Below are 19,096 nucleotides of genomic sequence, written 5' to 3' on the forward strand. Positions count from 1 at the left end.
TTCTACATGTCTTTTGATTCCTAAATTCATCTAAATTCTTCCTTAAAGTAGCAATCATTTGTTCTAGAGCGTGCCAAATTCCTGACCTGAAGCCTAATGTAGTCAGTAGAAAGACTTCTGTAGACTTCATTAGGCTTTGAACAAGGGCCTTAAAGGGCCACAGATTCAGAAGTCAGTAGCCAATAAAGTAAATGCATTGTGATTTATTTGAACTATATCAATAACAGAAACTGAGGAAAGCCAGATGGCCTGAGGACAGGCTACTACAGTAAAAGCTCTGTTATCCGGCATGCCCCCATGGTGGGCACTTCAGGTTTCACTTTTCCTTACAAGCTGGCATGCCAGTTAACAGAGCATGCCAGCTTGTAAGGTGCTGGTTACCAGAGAGTTTACTGTATGTTAAAGGGAAATATTTATGAAGTTAACTTTCCACTTTTGTTAAATGCATCCTTTGTTAATAAACTTCATTATCTCAAGTTTTCACTACATTAGCCTAAACCAGTCACTGGATAGGGGGTGACATCTATAATTGGAATTAACTTTTTGTTGTGTTGTTTTTGTTTTTAAAAACAAGAATAAGACCATGAAGAATGTGTAAGTTCAGACACTGAAATAAGCACTGTCCTCACGAAGCACTAAGTGGGAAAGATAATGCAAACAGTGTGGTATCAAAATGTTTGTTGTATGGGAGCAAAGGAACTGACAGACGAGCTATGTATATGCACTCCTTGAGGCACATGCATGGACTTCATTGTTACAAGGGATCTTGTGTTCTTCTATTTATCCTAGTGAGTCAACTTCCAAGCTCATGAACATACAAAAAGACGGAGCGGTAGAAAATGGCTCTACATAAGACATGTGCCATTTATAACTCTGCATTAGTTGAAGTTTTATCTATGTTAAAAATAATGCTGCACTAATAGCATTTTGGCTGCATCTACGCTAGATGCTGACTACACAGTAGCTCGTTATTACTGCACAGTAGCATCATGCACCGCAAAGCGTGATGCAACACTACTGCACAGCAGTAATGAGCTACTGTTCAGTCAGCATCACCATGAAGCCATTCAGGGATGCTGGTTACTGTGCAGTCAGCATCTCATGTAGACGCGGCCTCTACATTTAAAAATATTGTGATTCTACAATTAAGCTGTATTTGTTTCTGCTTTAAATGCTAATTTTAGGATAAGTCACTGGACTGTAACATTTTTGTGATGAAAATTAAAACTCAGCATACATACTTTCAGGCTGAGATAAGATTATTTTCTGGAAAATTTGAGAAGAAAAATATTTTGTGCATTTAAGATAAGGATACCTATAACAACTCAGTTATGATTGCCTCCACCATGCTTAATTCAAAAGATGCTTTTTTAAAAGCATTGCATGTCTGCACTAATAATTAATGACACATCACACTGCCAATTTGGTGAACTATAAGTTGCTACTCTGACCAATTCTTACAGAAAGGGTTTGCCTCTCTCTACTCTATAGCAATTGCTTATTTGCAGTGTATTTTTAACAGGCTGTAAAGTGATCCAGGTTCAGCTTTCATCATCAAGAAGGGCAGTTTCCAAGATCTGATGATTCCAGGAGAAAGGAGAATATAAAAACAAGAACCAAAAGGTTACTCAGACATCTGCCCATCCTGGAGGTATATATCAGGTGTTCATGCTTAGTTGGAAGAAGGAGAAAGGGAATATAAATAAAATACAGTATTTATTAAAATAATGTCAATTATTATAAACGCTATATACTTTGTTCACCGAAGAGTTATATTGTAAGCATACCATCTACTCCAAATGTGCAATGTTAATATTCTAAACCTAAACAAAACTCTCTCATCTCAGCCACGTGGATAATCTTAACTGATATTTTGCTGTAGAGTAGATTCACATAAGGATTTCTTCCTTTTTACAATTTGATGTTTAAAGGTACTGGTAATTTCCTTATGTGCAGACTTTAAAATCAACACAGAAAACTATAAATTCTCCAGTATAAGACAAAAATCTTAGTAAAAACAGAGAAGACAAGGTAGTTATAGTTATAACATATTATAACATAATACTCCATTGTATTTTCCAACTAATAAGCCTGGTCTTGAATCATACTATGCATTATAAGATCAGGGTATAATAATAAAGCCTATCTCATATGATGAAATTATGGATGAGAATTATGACGTAGCATCCATCACTGACATTTGGCTGGATGAAGCTTCTGAATGCCTACTGACCAAGCTGAATTTCTCTAGGGATCTATCTTAACATTGACTACAAGAAGGTACTGGTAAGATTGCCTTGTTTAAGACCTCAACTCAGCAAAGGCTTTTGGCTCATGCATAACTGTGAGAATATAATGTTTCCTTTTTGTGTCCTTGTGACAAGGTATTTAAACAGAATTCACAGATTTGTTGGAATCTGACAGGCCATGCCAAGAGCATTTCTGCTATGGCTTACAAACTTGGGACTTCTAAGCTATCAACTGTGCAGCCTTAGCACCTGCACCACTCCAGCCCCCTACAAATATGATGAACCACAAAGACTGATACACATACATCCTTTTGTTAATGACCATTCTTGTTCATCAAATGACCTAAGAACCCCTGCCACTATATACTTACAGTTATGCTTAATTGCTCACTTGATTTGGGGCTTAAAACTGATTTCACTGTGTGTCAATTTACTTTGAGTTTCAGGATAAAGTAAATGGTGATAATGAGTTTTTCAGGGTCTTTTCTGTGGTAGGTAATGCACTCAGTGACACTATGAAATGGTGAATCCTTTGAATTGTTTAGTAGCCATGAACTTATTTTGTTACCTATAAAAGATGCTTTTCACGAAATACTGTACTCAGTATTATTTTGTATGAGGTACGATAGAAAGGGCAGAATTAAGTATTTAATTTTGTATCAAATTGTGTTCCATAAATAATTATTTTCCACAGCTTTTTGGCTTGTTTGCTATAAATGGGCAATGCTTCCCACTTGTCCTTGGATTTCTCTTTCATATGATACACTCACAGTATTCTGTATCAGACTCACTGCCTCGCCTGTCTGGAAATACTGGAAAGCCTCAGTTAAAGCCCGGAGGGAGTCTTACAGCTTCTCTCCATCTCCATCAGCTAGTTATAGACTGAACTATATGAAGCATTGCAGCTGTGTCCAGAATAAAGGCACTTAAAAAACTCCGTTTCCCAGCTAGCTGCACCATTATGGGATTGCAAGGGGATATAAAAAATCTTTCCCATTTTAGAATGGTTCCTAAGTTATTTCTCTCCTAAGAGAGGTAGGAAAAATATTAGGGTAGTGAGAAAGGGGCCGTAGTCGATTCAGATTCGGATTTGGCCCAAACTGGGGACAGTGATTTGATTGATTGATTCAGATCACTGTCCCTGATTTGATTTGGCCAAATCCGAATCTGAAGATTTGATGCTGATTCAGAAAATCAGCGATTTGGACATAGACACAGCTTTAAATGTTTTTTCTACATTCCTCAAGGTACCAGCAGCTTGTAAATGCTGCAATGCTGGGGTGGATGGAGCACCCCACAGAAGCGCAGGCCCCCCCCCATGTGCTCACTGGTGAACCTGGAAATGGACCAGAAGTACTTCCGATCCACTTCCTCATCCACTGGGGAGAACATGGGGGGGTCACTGCACCCACTCAGCTTGGTGATCAGCCATGGGGGCACCCTAGATGTCCCCCAGACCCAGGAGGCACCAGTCACCAAGCTGGGAGGGGCACTGGGGGGCTTCCAGCGCACTCCCTGGCAGACCTGAAAGTGGACTGTAAGTACTTCTGGTTCACTTCTAGGTCTGCTGCTGAGCACACTGGGGGGCCCTCTGCACTCCTGTGGGATGCTCCATCGGCCCCAGCATTGCAGTGTTCATGAGCTGCCTGGTACCATGAGGTATGTAGAAAAAACATTTAAAGCTTGTGTCTATATCTGAATCTCCGAATCTTTCCAAGTCTCTCCAGATCAATTTGAAGGGTTCTGATATGATTCAGAGAAACTAAAATGTCTCCTGATTCAATTTGGATTTAGAGATTCAGCCACCAAATCGAGCTGAAATCTCCGCTGAATTGAATCAGGGACCAAAGCTTCACACAGCGCTAAAAAACATGCCCTGTCAGGCTACTAGTACCATTTAGGGAGCTACTTCCATAAATTCTCCTAGTATACTTTTCAGCAGAATAATCCCAAAACAGAATGAAAACCATGCTAACCTTTTTCCTGTAAACAGTTAGAGAAGTATTATATATACCACCTCAAACATTTTCCTTTACCTCAAAAACAGAACAAGAATTCTATTTTTCATGAGAAACTTCAGAATAAAGAAGCCTTCATCTTTATCTTTTTTAGACTTCTTCAGATAGCAAAAACCCAACCAAAATGTTGCTTAAAAATAAAGGAAACCCCCAAGTTTTAGATGACTAAGATTGGTGAAAGAATAGCTCTGCTGGTAAAAGACTGTGGTGTCACTCAGAAGCACACCTTTGACCAAAGATCCTATACACCATGAAAGTGAGGCTACAATACATAACTATTCCAAAGCTTTCACTGGAGCTATTTAGAACTTTTCCCCCTCTATTTAGTAAAGAAAAGCCACTGCAGTAGCAAGTAAGTAAAATGATTTCAGTGAGAGGGTTTGTGTTTATGTGGTCAGATCCTTGCTACACTGTTCAAAATATTCTCTTGGGTGAAAAAATCTGTAGCAGGGAATACATAATGACTAAAACTAGACATATTTTCATCACCCTGGGCAAGAAGATTGGATTTGGACTATTTCCCTAAAATAGAGAGAAATCTGGAGCAAAAACTCCCAACAAAACCTAGGAAAATTTTCTTTCCAAACAAACAAAATCATCTCCACAACAAAGACAAAATACAGTAAGCATTTGTGTATTTGAGTTTACAAATACACCTCTAATTTATTCTCAGCATCCAGAGGCAGAAGGAAGAGCTAGTAATGATGACAGTTAAAGTTACTGTTGGAAGTTATCCATTCATAGTATTCAGTGTCCTAGCTGGAGAAACAAAGTCACTCATAATTGTCTATATCCCAGAAAAGATCCAAACCCACCAGTTGTTCAAAATGAAAAATGATTTTGGGAATCTAACATAGAGAATTATGGTCAAAATAGATATGTGTCTGTGCATGATTTTATCACCATAACAAAGTTGAGCAACAATCCAAAATTTCATTGAATTGATCATTTCCTGGCAGGAGCCACCCACAGCCAATTAGCTCATCATACTAGAATTGCCAATATCAGCCCTTGCAAGAAATTTTGCAAAATTTCTCCAGAATTTCTTTTTCTGGACAGAGACAGGCAGCTAACCATAGGTATGAACAAGTGTTCATTTCTGGCAGTGGAAATTCCTGAGAAATTTCCACTGCTAGAAGTCTTTCCATGAGAGGGAGCAGATTCAGCTTATAACCACTCCCTGTCCCTTGTTTTCTGTGCCTTTCCCAGTGATGGTAGTGATCCCTGAGACAGCTGAAAATTATGTCTGTGTGATAAAGGTGCTTGTTGAAGGCTCTATGAAGATTAGACCAAGTGTTTTTCTGTCATTTCTTTAAATATTAAGCTATATGTTGTTGCTAAGAGCCTAATTAAAGTTTAAGATGTAGTATGGCCTTGTATAAAGTAAGGCCTAATAAATTTAGCAAAGCCTTGAAGTAGTAAGGCCCTGTGGCATAGTTAAAATTAACCTTATCAAAAGAATGCAAGGCTTGTACTGCTATTGGTCAGTCTAAGGACAGTTGAAGTAAAAAGAATCTGAGTGGCTGTAAGTTATCAACACAGTTCAGAAGCTATAAATTGGCTGAAACATCCAGAAATCATTCAGAAGGAAGATACAGTTCTGTGAAAAGGATTAATTAGCAGTTGACCTGGGTCAGTGGGCCCATGGATCTCGAGGAGCCCAAGGACTAAATACTAAGTTCCTTTCTGGTAACTCTTGGACAGCGCTGATCAAGGACGCCTGACTTCGCTGAGCTTTGTGGAAAGAGAAACTTGACATCAGATGTCAGAGGAGACTGCCGATAAGTTGCCGACGCAAATTATTCTTGTCTGTCATTGTTTGTCTGGTTACTATGTGTAGTTGTGTTTTTAAGTCAATAAACCTTTCTTACCTTTCTACCCCCCATGACCACATTCTCAATCAATCCTGAACCCTCCACCGGTGGCTGGGACGGTCCCATCTGAGACGGTCATGAGAATAGCAGCTGCTCCATGCCTCCTGGTCTCTGAGGGGGAGCACAGCAGTGGGGAAAGACTCCTGTGCCTTCCTTGTACTGGAATTACCCCAGCCTGGGGAAATGTGGGGGAGCAGTGCTCTGCTGCTCCCTCTCTTCCCTGTCTCCAGGAGTGGAGTGGAGGAAGCCCCAGGGCTAACCCCGCTTCCCACACTGGAGCCTCCCTGGTCTCAGAAAGGCTGGAGAGAGGGGAGTGGCAGTGCAATGGCAGCTCAACTTGTCTCTGATGGGAACTAACTGGGTCAGAAAAGCATAAGCTTTTGTCAGTGACATCCTACTTTGTCAGATGCTACATCTGATGAAGTAGGGTGTCACCTATGAAAGCCTATGCCTCTCTGAACCATTTTGTTTCAAAGGTGCCATTATGCTCTGCCTTCTACCTTTTATGGACAGGGAACCAGTGCAACGAAAAATTAACTGTGAGACCTGGATAACTTCAGAATTTATTTTATTTTGGGAAGGTAAGTACAAACAACATACTGAAAACCAATCCAGCTTTCACTCTGGACCTTTCCTCATATAGGAGCAGAACTTTCAGGCTTACCAAGAAGATAGACAACCATAAAGTAATGGTACCTCAGTCTAAAAAGAAAGCATACAGCTCCTTCATGATCATATGTTATGCTATACAAGCTCCTATCATTCCTACATTGGAACAATACACATATGAACTAGACCACAGTGTCCAACTGCCATTTTTTAGCATTAACTAGTACCAGTTTCTTCAGTGAAAGGTGTAAGAAATTCTATAGTTGACAACTGAGGAATAACTTCCAAAAGCAACATTTTCTCCTACTAGGATTTAAATCACAAGCCAATCTCTAAGATGTTTATAAACCTGCTAAAATGTTGACATAACGTGTCATAGTTCTCTGAGGCAGTGGAAATAATGTTTTAAACAAAGGATCTTGTGCCTTTCAAGACAGTTCACATAATGGATGCAGAAAAGATGGGGTGAAAGAGAACCAAATTCTTGGTCCGTGTCCTTTCAGATACGCAAAATACATTTGTTTGGACTTGGTAGCCAGGCAATGTGCAGAAATGACTAGTGTTATTGAAGACGGGACCACATCCTAGTTATTGAACTAGGACGGCCTACCTTTTAATATGGAAAGAGAAATAAAGATCACAAGTGTTATATGGCCTCATTGATATATTTTGATAGGTAGGCAGAAGTCACAGGAAAGTACTTTCATTCACAGGGTCAAGTTCTATTTCTGGTGTGAAAGGAAATAGAACTCTCTTGGACAGGGAATGTCTTTGTATCATGCCCAGGATAATAGGGCACTGACCTCTAATTGTTACCGCAGTATAAAGAAATTACAAGGAACACAGTATTTTGGAGATCTTATTGGAATCTGACAAATATGTACCAGAGAAAAGTGGATGACAGCACTAGCACGTCATTTATGCAAGTGGAGATTCTCCGTCTGAGAAATATCAGCTGTCAAAAATATCCAGAAAACTTACTGTCCAAGGTAATTTCTCCTTTCCACTGTCCTTGGGAAATAGTTGTCCCATCATTTCATTCAAATCTTTGCAACTTCCTTGGAAGGTTGTGGTATAAATGGGTACCGTTAGAGCTATAAATATATATTTCAAGTATGCAGAGCGCATATCTGAGTTGAATGACCTATTAATCTCATTCCATCCATAATGCTAGGGCTCTAGGGCCTCCAAGCTGCAGCAAACGGGATGTTAAAATATGTTAGATTTACAGAAAACTATTTATGGAGGGAATCAAGACTTTTTGTATACAGTCCCAAATTGCATTGTGGAGAGAAGGTGTTGGAGCTGCTCTGTAAAGCAGGTTTCCATTCCTCTGAAGAGGAAGTTAGTACTAGCTTGCTTACCAAATGATTCTTAAGTGACCAAGATTTGATTTTAAGTGATAGGAGTTTTCAATTTGCCTGTTTTACTGCAATTAAAAATCTTTTTTATCCTTCTCCCCTCTGTGAATCAGTGTTCACTACCCTGTATTACTAATGAAGTAGGGTTTTGTAAGAGCCTTCCAAAGTGATAGTTTTCTTTTTGCTTGTAACTTCTCTTCTCATTTAGCCTACACTGGCAGTCTGGTAAACAACTGGAACACTACTTGCAAAAGCTGGATTTTTTCCCTAATGGGAGGTAACAACATACGTGCCTCAGGATTAGATAATGTAATTTCAGTTTGTGTCTTAATGCTAATTATTGGTTGTTGGAGTATTTTACATCTTTCATAGGGTTTTTTTGGGTAACTTAGTCCTGAAGCATCCAGCAACAACACTGGATTGTCCCCAAATTCACCAGGAGAGGAATGGTACCCATTTTTATGAAAGAAGAGGAAAGGTGCAAACAGAGTTATTGGGCAAGTAATTTCTCATATGACTTGCATTATTTGAAGGTATGGTTTGAGTGACAATTTTGTTCTCATTTTGTATCCAAGCTTAACCCTTTAGAACTATATTGCTCCATAGCATATTACCATACTTCAACAAATAATTCAGCAAAGACTACCTGCATAAAATAGGTAAAGAAAAAGGTAAAATTGTTTTCAGGGAACATATAAATTATAAGGTGCTACCATTTTTATCTGTGTTACTTTGAACATTCCCATACTTAAGATTTATTAACAGCAACGATCTTGCTATGTAGGTTTGTAATGGTTATGTTGCCTAGCAACCCTAACTCTAAGATAATGAAGTGTTACTGCCTAGGATTATTTAATGTGTTTTCCTGTGTCTGAACAGACATAGTTCTCTTTATGACAGGTAGAATGTATTTATCTTCTTGTTTCCAAACAGGACTTCTTTTTGCCACTCCAAGTTCAACAAGAGTATTTACATCAAGTTTATGTAAGTCCCCTTTGATAAATTCTAAACATTATGTAATCATTACAAATAATTTTCAGAATTGATAAAATAATAATTTTACTCATTTTAGAATTAATCTCATATTGTCACTCATTCAAGTGAATATAAATAGCCTAATAGTAAGAGCTATGAAAGAACCATCACTGCACATTAATGCAAAGAACATAAGTAATGGAGGAAACAATTTCATAACTGCTAATGCTGATACTGCTGAATGAATCTTAAATCCCCTTTTTACAGCAACTGTATACTGTTAATAATTATAGAACTAATTCATAAAGGGCATTACCTGATTTAATTCTTTCCTTAAATAAATAAATGAGAAAGCTAAGCCATGGGACCACAACCATTTACAGTGTTAAACTGTGAAACTGGCCCAAAAGAGTAAAATATTATACTTTAAACTGTACCAATTCTAGTTTGACATAATTTATAGATTGATCAATTATTTTAATAGCATTTACAGGATTCCACTAGATTTTGGCATTACGCTGTTCTGAGTAATACTTGAATAATGCCACTTAGACTAAATATTATGGTGAAATTAAATTTCATGTGTTTCAAAAGATTCTCTTAACTTCTAAAGAGCCTATCACCATGGAAACTAAGCAGTAGTGAAAGAAATAAAACAAACAAAAAAGCTAAAATGAATGCATCGGGAATTGGATTCTGAATCTTGGTCTCTAGATTGTGATCATTCCAAGGGAAGCCTGTTTCAAAAGTGGAGGTCCTCTGTCAACTGTACTACCCTTGGTCATTTGAGGAAGGAATTCTGTCCTCAGTTTAGTCTCTACAGACCCCTAGTTCTTTGTCATTCCCATCATAAGCAAAGGGCTGGTAATGGAACCTGGAGCTAGACAAGAAGTGCTGAGATGACCATTTTGGCTTACATAAGCCATATGTAGCAGAAGGAAAGTTGCTGTAATTTACTGTAATTTCAAGCAATTTTCTAGTTTACTGTCTGATATATGTTAGGGGGGCATTTTGGCCTTCATAGGAGCCCATATATAGTGTGTGAAAACATAACAGATTTACACTTTAAATCTACCCTTTTTATATAGTCACCACAGAATGTGATTTTTCTATTGCACAGAATAGAAAATAGAATTGGTACACCATTTCAAAAGTAAATTATGATAGCAAATTCATCTCGCTGATCTTAGCCTCTGTGTTGGGTTAGGGTGAATGACTCCATCGGTTTGCTATGGGCAATGAAAGGCATGAAAGATCATTGTTACTATATGGGAATTCAGGACAAGCAATGAATTCAATAGGACCTTGAGGATGCCAACTACTTAAGTGCAAGGTGAGTATATCCAGTCAATGTGTAGCATTAATACTATGTTAGGCTTAATTATTCCCCTTGCCAAACTATATAATTGTTGGCTTTACATAGCAACCAATTTCTGATTATTTTTTCTGCCAGAAATGAAAGAGTACGAATGAGGTCTCAATGAAAGGAGACTTAGATTTGTGTACTGTCACATTATTGATGACAAAACTATGCAAAAAAGATGTTTCTATTCTCCTCTGGCATCAGTGCCATATGAGTATTGCAAACCCGATAATGACACCACCGTTCATTTTAACTTATGTTTTCAATTGCTATATGGTATTGTAGCTTGATGTGAGCTTTGGGTTTACAACAGGGGTGGGCAAAATGCGGCCCGTGGGCTGGATGCAGCCCGCCAGGCCATTCTATCTGGCCTGCGAGGCCCCTAAAAAATTTAGAAAATTAATAGTTATCTGCCCCTGACTGCCTGTCATACGGCTCTCGATGGCTTGCCAAAACACAGTAAGCAGCCCTCCGCCTGAAATAATTGCCCGTCCGTTGTTTACAACAGACCCTGAAACCCAATGATGCATTGTATACTTTCTGCTTTAATTTTGATTGTTGGTTTCACCCTTGAAGTTGCAGGCAGCATTTCAGGGCTTTAAAATCTTCAAATGTTAGAATAAATATTTTCAAATTTTTTTTTTTGTAAAGAATTTAAACACCTGATGGAAGCAATGGCAAGAGGGAATCCTGAAACCCTTTATGTGTGAGGACCTCCAGGAAGGATAAGCTGCTCTCCAGTAGCATTCTATAGTGGTCAGGAAAAAACATGTTGGTAGGGATGCCGCTAATTAACCGTGCACCCTCTCCAAGTGCCACTCTGATCTTCTTCCTTTGCCCAACTTGCTGCTCTGCTTTTGACTCCCCCTCTGGGCTCCCTGACCAATTTCCTGCTTCCTGCCCTGTGCCCCCAAGCTTTATATCCTGCTCTGTTTTGGGCTTCCTGCTCTATGTGCTGCTGAACTTCTTGCTGCAGCCTGATCTGCTGCATGCCACACAGAGAGGCTGCTTGTGCCACTTGTAGTGCTTATGCCAAAAGACGGTCACCCTGGTTCTATAGGACTTTTCTGAATGGAAGAAATGAACAGATTAAAGTGCCACTGTGCCCACTTTTGCAAAAGCCTGGAAATAAATCAACAATATGTCATGGGCAATAGAATCAAAACTTGCTCACGTATCTAATAAATGTGTATGCTTCACCATTTTCTTTATGAGGACAGATTTCAAGATCAGTAGCCCCAACTGAATAATTCTCTGATATGGATCAAAGCAAGCTATAGAACCAAAGTACAGCTTGAGGTCGTTCATCAGGATCTTCTTTATAACTTTCCTTAAAAATTAAGATAGGATAAGATAGGATACTACATGGACTTACAAAATTCACATGACTGTCAATGTTCATCCTGATTTGAGCAGGGGGGTGGGCTAAATGACCTTGCAGAGTCCCTCCCAACCCTTCTTTCCTACGATCCTAAGAGTGCCTACTCAAGGCAGAAACTAATCTCACTTGCTGAAACAACTGAACAACTTGCCTCAACATTATTTTTATGTATATGACCCACTTATCTGGAATCTAATCAGCTCTATCTGAGAAGTAGTAGATAAGTCCTCACAGCAACAAACCCTTAACTTCGCTACTATGTTAAAGAGGTTTGATTAATCTGACTACTCATAGCTCATAACCAATTCATACAAACTTTGCTTTGACTATGACCATATTAAAAGAATACAACAATTCTGATACAATTGGTTGTTCTGAGCAGGGCTTTTTTGTGTTTGTTTTTACGGAGGCTCTGTATTTCTCACTACAGTTGTAACAGGTAATCTATGAGTATGGTACAGAGGAAGGATGAGGGAAGGGACAACAGCATTAACTGCCATGGCCATCAGACTGTTATAGTGATTATTTTAAAAAGGTATTGTAATGCCTATGTAGGTAAGCAGTAAACTCTTCCTAGAGGAATTTCATAGATCCAAAGGAGCTTTACAAAAATAGGTGCATCATCTCAACATAAGTTGTTTTTTTGGAATCTATAATTTTACCACATTAAGATTTATTTCTAACATATGCTTTCTGGATCTAGAACAACTGTGAGATAAGAGAGTGTCCAGTGCTTAGTTTGAATCAGAAACCAACTCTGTTAGTCCCACTGTTGCCATGGTAGCTATTAGATCTCAAGAAAACACAAGAGGTATCTTTTGGCAAGGATATTCACGTGGCCAAGATGTAGAAATCTTGAGCAATACCTAAGCACAACAAAAATATGTCAAATTAATGTAAAGCAACCAGGTGGGCAATTCTTAGAATTGTTTTTTACAAAATAATTCTAGGGTCTTGTACTTGATGGACACATTCCAGGGGATACATCTATGAACTCTGAATACTTCTTACACCTGAAATCAGGTGCAAAGTATGATTATTAGGGCTGTGTGAAGCTTTGGTCCCCGATTCAATTTGGCATGATTCAGTGGCCAAATCTCCAAATCTGAATTGAATCAGGAGACCCTTTAATCTCTCTGAATCAAATTGGACCCCTCCAAATCAATTTGGAGAGATTTGGAAAGATTCAGTAATTCAGACATAGACATAACTTTAAAAGTTTTTTCTCACAAGCCCCTGTGAAAATGTAAGCTGGCATGCTGCCTTTTTTTAAATTTTATTTTTGGTGGCAGTTATAATTAACACCAGTGGTTTGGGTGAGGCTATTGGGGAAGGAGAAGGCCTCATTGGGGGACCCACTACAGTGTGGTGACCCTGGCACCAGAGAGGGCACAGTATTCAGGGTGCACAGGCCCTGGCACCAGAAGGCACAGTCATAAAAGGCCAAAGTCGCCTGGTGCACCTGGGGTGCAGCTGTGTGTTTCTGAGCTGAGACAGTGGAGGTTTGAGGCTGCTGCCCAGCTTTGACCTTGCAGCCCCCTGGCTGTAGGGCTGGTGGACGGGCTTCTGGGCCAGAAAGGCTGGGCTCTGGAGTGGGGGCAAAAAGGAGGGCCACGAGCTCCAAGATCAAGATGCTAGAGCCTCAGAGTCAAACCCTATCTGGTGGGTTTAGATGGGGAGGCCTAGCTAGAGAAAGACAGGGGTCAAGGTCCGGGCTGGCTGTGAACTCTGTCGCGGGCACTGAAGTGCCTGCTCCAAAAGGACAGGTGTGGGTTGCTGGGGCAACCAATGAGGTCAGCTGACCAGGAGGGGGCAGGGCCTGGCCCATATAAACAGCTGGGGCTGAGGCCAAGCAGGCAGTTCCTCTCTGGCAGTTGTAAAAGATGGAGCTCTGAGGGAATAAGCAGAGCATGAGAAGCCTGATGACCTGCATAGCCTAGGTGGAGAATACCAGGCAGAGAAACCCCTGGCCAGGATAGTAATGTTGATGAGCCTGAGGGCTTAGGGTTAGATTTTGGCCAGGAGGCCTAAGTTTGGGTTACAGCCAATTGGCTTATGGTTTTGTTTATAGTTACACTGGAGGACCGGGTGAGGCTGTAGGGGTTGGAGGAGGACTCAGGGGAGCTCCCCAGTAGCGTGGAGGTTCCTGGCACTGAAGAGGGTGCCGTGTTTTGGGGGTTGCATAGACCCTGGCCCCAGTGGGGCAATATCGGGAGGAGCCCAGTGTGGGCGTAGGCAAAAAGCCCCAGTGGGGCATAAGGTCCAGGAAGGGGTCTGGGGCCAGGTAAGGCCAAGGCTGCCTGAGCCCTGAGCGCGGGAGCATGAGGCACAGGCCCCGGTTGGGGGTGAGAGTGCGGGGAGCGCGAGGCAAGGCCCCAGTGTGGGCGAGTGCAAGGCACAGGCCCTGGTTGGGGCGAGAGCGCGGGAAGCGCGAGGCAAGGCCCCAGTGCGGGGAGCGTGAGGCACAGGCCCCAGTGCAGGCGTGAGCTTGGGAATAAGAAGCCCCAGGGAGGGCAGACAAGAATAAAAGGCCCCAGGGAAGGCGATCGTGTTGGGATAAGCCCCAGGGAGGGCGATGGTATCAGGATAAGCCCCACGGAGGACAATTTACACCTTACTGGGATAAGAAGCCCGGAGAAGGGCGAGCGTATGGGTAGAAGCCCGGGGAAGGGCGAGCATACGAGTAGAAGCCCAGAGAAGGGCGAGTGTACGGGTAGAAGCCCGGAGAGGGCGCACAGGACTAAGAAGGCCCGAGGGACAGCGCACAGGACTAAGAAGGCCCAGAGAGGGCAAGCGTACGGGGAGAGGCCCTGGAGAGGGCCGTCGAGAAGAGATAAATAGACACAACAATGTCCGGGACAACTGAGAGGCTTGGGGCGTGGTATTAGGAGTGGTAGGAGCCATGCATAGCCATGTGGCAGGAGTGCACTGAATCATCAGGAGACAGGGTACCGTGCAAGAGGGTAAAAGGCAGCCTCCCTGTTATAACATTACCAGCAAGACGTGGTGGGCGAGATAACGAGGGTGCGTAGACACCCACTTGACATGGTAGGGGGTGCCAGGAGAGATCACGGCCGCTCCTGGGCCCCCGCCCTGTGACAAACTCCAACATACAAAATACAATAAGCAGTCTTCTGCTTATAAGAACATCTGTATAATCTTTCCATCAAGACGTGGCAGACGAGTAGAAAGCGGGACATGAGAAACATTAAGGGGACTTCAAGGGCATCCCTCATAGGTCATGGATAACAGGCAAAAGATGACGCTGGGGAAGGCGACCTGTTCCACCCCCCATGCTCTTGTGGGATGCTCCATCCACCCCAGCATCGCAGCATTCATGAGCCAGGCCTGGTACCTCAAGATATGTAGAAAAAACATTTAAAGCTGTGTCTATGGCTGAATCGCTGATTCTCTGAATCAGCACTGAATCTTCAGATTCGGATTTGGCCGAATTGAATTGGGGACAGTGATCCAAATCAACACAAATTGAATCACTGTCCCTGATTTGGGCTGAATCCAAATCTACTAGGACCCATTTTGCACACTCCTGATGATTATCCCTTTTTTTTATTTCTGATGGATTGAATACCTACTGCAACAGAACAGACAGCTAAAACAGTTCCCCAGCAATGTGGTGACACACAACCAGTGTTAGGATCCTGTCCACAGGGACATCTTAGAACTTTACTGAGTCAAATAATCTTGATCATTCACCATCACAGTAAATGTTAACTGGTGTCATGTAGGGGTGGTAGAGCAAGTTTCATAGAAGAGTTTATTCGACATGCTGTTGTACAGAACCTCAGCAACTAAGGAAGGTCCCGTAGTTTTAAAGGAAAAAGGATCAAGCAAGTCAGAAATCTCATCATTTCATATTAAAATATTTTGTATTTTTAATTAAACCCAATGTTATTCTGCAGGAAGAGATATAAATTAATAACTAATGTCAATAGGCAAACCTATAACAGCATTTATAAATATAAATATAGTTTTTAGCATTTGAGTGTAAATATCTAAAGTTAAAATAATCAGAAGTGGTGTTGTCAGATGGGATTGACTCAAAATTTAGGTTTAAAAATATTAATGGAAAACAGTATTTTGATTCTAGTTCAATATTCCCCAGTGTGTTTGGAACCCAAAAATCACATCTTAATCCTACTACTTGAGAAAGTGAAATTGTCTACAAACATAGCAGCAAATGACACTGATTAGTCTATCTCAATTTGTGCAATATGAATGAAGCTCTAAAAATAAATAATCGTCTTTAAGAGTAAACAGTAGAGTTGATTATTAAAATGTAGTGGTACCAGTGTAACTGCTTAGGAAATCTTATTATCTTAAAAGATTTTTAGTCAGATGCTGTTTTTACTAAATAATATATTCTAATAATTTAACTGCCGTGTGATTGCAAATTATATCAACATATATCTACTTTAGTATATTTCAAAGTGATAAGCTTATCAGTGAAACAGTGACTATATAAAATGTTATACATTTAAAAAACAAAACTAAAAATAGCACTTACAGTTTGGCCTTTATGAGATCCTTTTTCAGCCAAAGTTTCATATAAAGCCACAGCTGCAGTTATATTTTGAGGAATATGATAACCAAACAGCAATGCAGCAGCAAGTTTTTCCATAGCTTTCAAATTTCCCAAATCTGCTGCTTTAGTAAGGAGTTGGTAGGCTCTAATTCAAGCACATGAAATCCAGATTTAATTATTTAATCTTAATTCTCCTCAACAAGTATGTGCATCTCTAAGAGTGGTTTTAGTAATTATAATGTATCTGTTTCAGCACTGATAACTATTATCATTGTTTCTGCAGGCTAACTGAATTATAATTTTATGGCAGCAGAGTCATTATCAATTCTTTCTGTCCCACCCTCCCAGAATGGTATTTCAAATTCATGTGACTATTGCTAAGATTAATATCAATGTCAGTTTATGGTTAATAACTTAATTTTAGCAGGAATAAAAAGAGGTGAACTTGAAGTTCATATTTAGAAATGGAGGACTAGTTCTCTAAGAAAGCTCTGACAGTGAAGAGGACACATGAAGTAGACTTAAATCCTTTTTGCACTTTAAATCCCCCTTAACCTGCTGCCAGGGTATAAAGACCCCTTTGGTATAAATTAGACTATGTCGCAGAGGCGTCTCACACACAGCATAACTCCAGCCAGTTGAAAGGTGGGGGCAGGAAGGGAGTTATTTTCTGATATTCTGTTCACAATGACCACTCTTATGAGAAGGAAGTAACAATATTTTGAAGACCTTGTTTCTATCATTGGTTAGAATATCTTTTTTTAGCGTGGTTCAGAGAGAGAGAGAGAGAGAGAGAGAGTCACAGTCCCGTTTGAGGATGGCAGCTGTCTGAGACAGTTCTTGGGTGTAAATAAGTGTGAATAATCAATAGTATAACATACCAATAGTATAAAAAACAAACAGAAATTTAGACCAGAATAATCACAATTTTTTTATGGTACTTAATTGATTTTGATGAATTATACCTTAGCACAGTACTTTACTCATTCTCAATTCAAAACTTCATTTAAAAGTAAACTGGTCTAGGTTTCAAAATATCTGTAATTCATCTTGGGTAGAGAAATATATAATAGTATTAAGCTTGACTAAGATGATGCAGGTTCCAAGTATTAATGCTAACTGCAGACATTTGGGAGGTTAAAGTGCGTTCAGAATGGCAGACCAATTTAAACTTCATGGCAGAATGGCAGACCAATTCATCCCAGTGCTGACTTTACGTTTACAGGCCTGTGTCCAGCAATCAGTTTAAACCTGTAACTGAAAAGAAGTTCCATGTATACAAACTGATCTAAAAATTGCAGAACCCAGTTCAAGATCAAGCTGGGTCTGTGTAGTATCAGACACTTTCAATTTAGATCAAACTGGTTCATGGAACTTCTGTCCACTTCCCCTGTGTAGCCCTGGGGTTGGGAAAACCCAGCCACTGGCCCCAGCCCCAGGGCTGCTCTTTTCGCTCCCCCTTCTGTACACTGCTCTATCTTTTTGCACCTCTGGCTCCTTGCTCCCCACCCAGGTAGCACTCTCAGCCCCCATCCCACAAACTGCTCTGGGTGCAGCCACTTCTATCAGCATTTGCCACTGCTGGAGCCAAGTAAGTCAGTCTTGGTTGGGGGAGGGGCAGAAGGGATGGGGGTGTAGGTTTGTTGGCAGGGACCCAACTCCACCTCACCCATGGGTTGTGCTTTCCCCCCCTTACCCTCATTGGTCATACCTGCCCCCCTACCCATGGGTCATGCTTGCTCCTCCTTCCCCTTGTGGGTCATGCCTGCCCCCCAGGTTGCACCTGCCCCCCATCATGCCTGCCCCCACCCCACCCATGGGTTGTGCCTGCCCCACCCTGACAGATTGCCTTTGCCCCCCTACCCTACCTGCAGATTATACCTCCCCCCCATCATCCAGCAGACCCTCAATCCCCTCCAGCCTGCTGGACCCCCCAAACCCCTGGCTAGCCCCCCCAGCATCCTGACTTACCTGATATAGGGCAGCCATTTTGAATCTATTTAACCTTACCCTAATGCCCCCTGAACTTAACCTAAAGGGTTAGGTAGAATAATACCTTTCCTTCTACAGGATTCTACCGACACACAAAAGTGCTCTATAACAAGGAATAATTTTGCGGGGGCTAAGTACTATAACATAAACTATTCAAGACAGGTACCATGTTCTTATTTTTCTTGGAACATGTTGGACTCTAATAGTAATGAAGATACACAAGTGTAGACTTACTCATTTTTCTCTTTTTTTCTTTTGGAATGTTTCAATATTTTAATGCTTGTTTTATAAAGATGATGACCTCTCTCCTCATTTTTCTCCCTCTCTTCTGCCATAGGTGTAAACAGAAATGTATATAAAATGTAACTTAAATTTGAAAGTAGAAAAACACATTTTTAGCTCTAGAGAGGAAAACCTCTAATACAGTAGCTGTGATTAGTAGCTACATAGGACAGGTTTACTTTTAACTATAAAGGAGACTTGCTGCTGTCAAATTTTCTTCTTATTTTATATTAGGGATATTGCATATGCAGGATTCAATTGTTTTCATATACAAATCTGAGTGCTTTCAATGTCTGTAATAGTGAGGAAGTAAAGTATAGGCATTCTTGTGTCTATATCATAGCAGTATTAAAAATTCTGACAAATCAACATCTCAAATTCACTGTTAGCCCATGACCATTAGTTTGAGCTGAGATTTTGCCAACATCTTCAAAATTTTATTAGCAATA

At 40.6% G+C, this 19,096-nt stretch overlaps 1 protein-coding gene across 1 annotated transcript in view; it reads right to left on the reverse strand.

The window, feature by feature from the left end:
• The window catches only part of SEL1L2 (SEL1L2 ERAD E3 ligase adaptor subunit), a 56,380-nt gene extending 37,680 nt beyond the window's left edge, over window positions 1–18,700 (reverse strand). The window contains exons 1-2 of the mRNA XM_019548556.1: window positions 18,600–18,700; window positions 16,356–16,518 (exon numbers count right to left, since the gene is read on the reverse strand). Of these exons, the coding sequence (XP_019404101.1) occupies window positions 16,356–16,518; window positions 18,600–18,700 (264 nt within the window). The remainder of the gene's footprint in view (window positions 1–16,355; window positions 16,519–18,599) is intronic.
• Window positions 18,701–19,096: the final 396 nt, after the last annotated feature.

This window comes from Crocodylus porosus, unplaced genomic scaffold (assembly GCF_001723895.1).
Source record: "Crocodylus porosus isolate Cpor-Errol unplaced genomic scaffold, CroPor_comp1, whole genome shotgun sequence".
In the NCBI taxonomy this organism is placed as follows: domain Eukaryota; kingdom Metazoa; phylum Chordata; order Crocodylia; family Crocodylidae; genus Crocodylus; species Crocodylus porosus.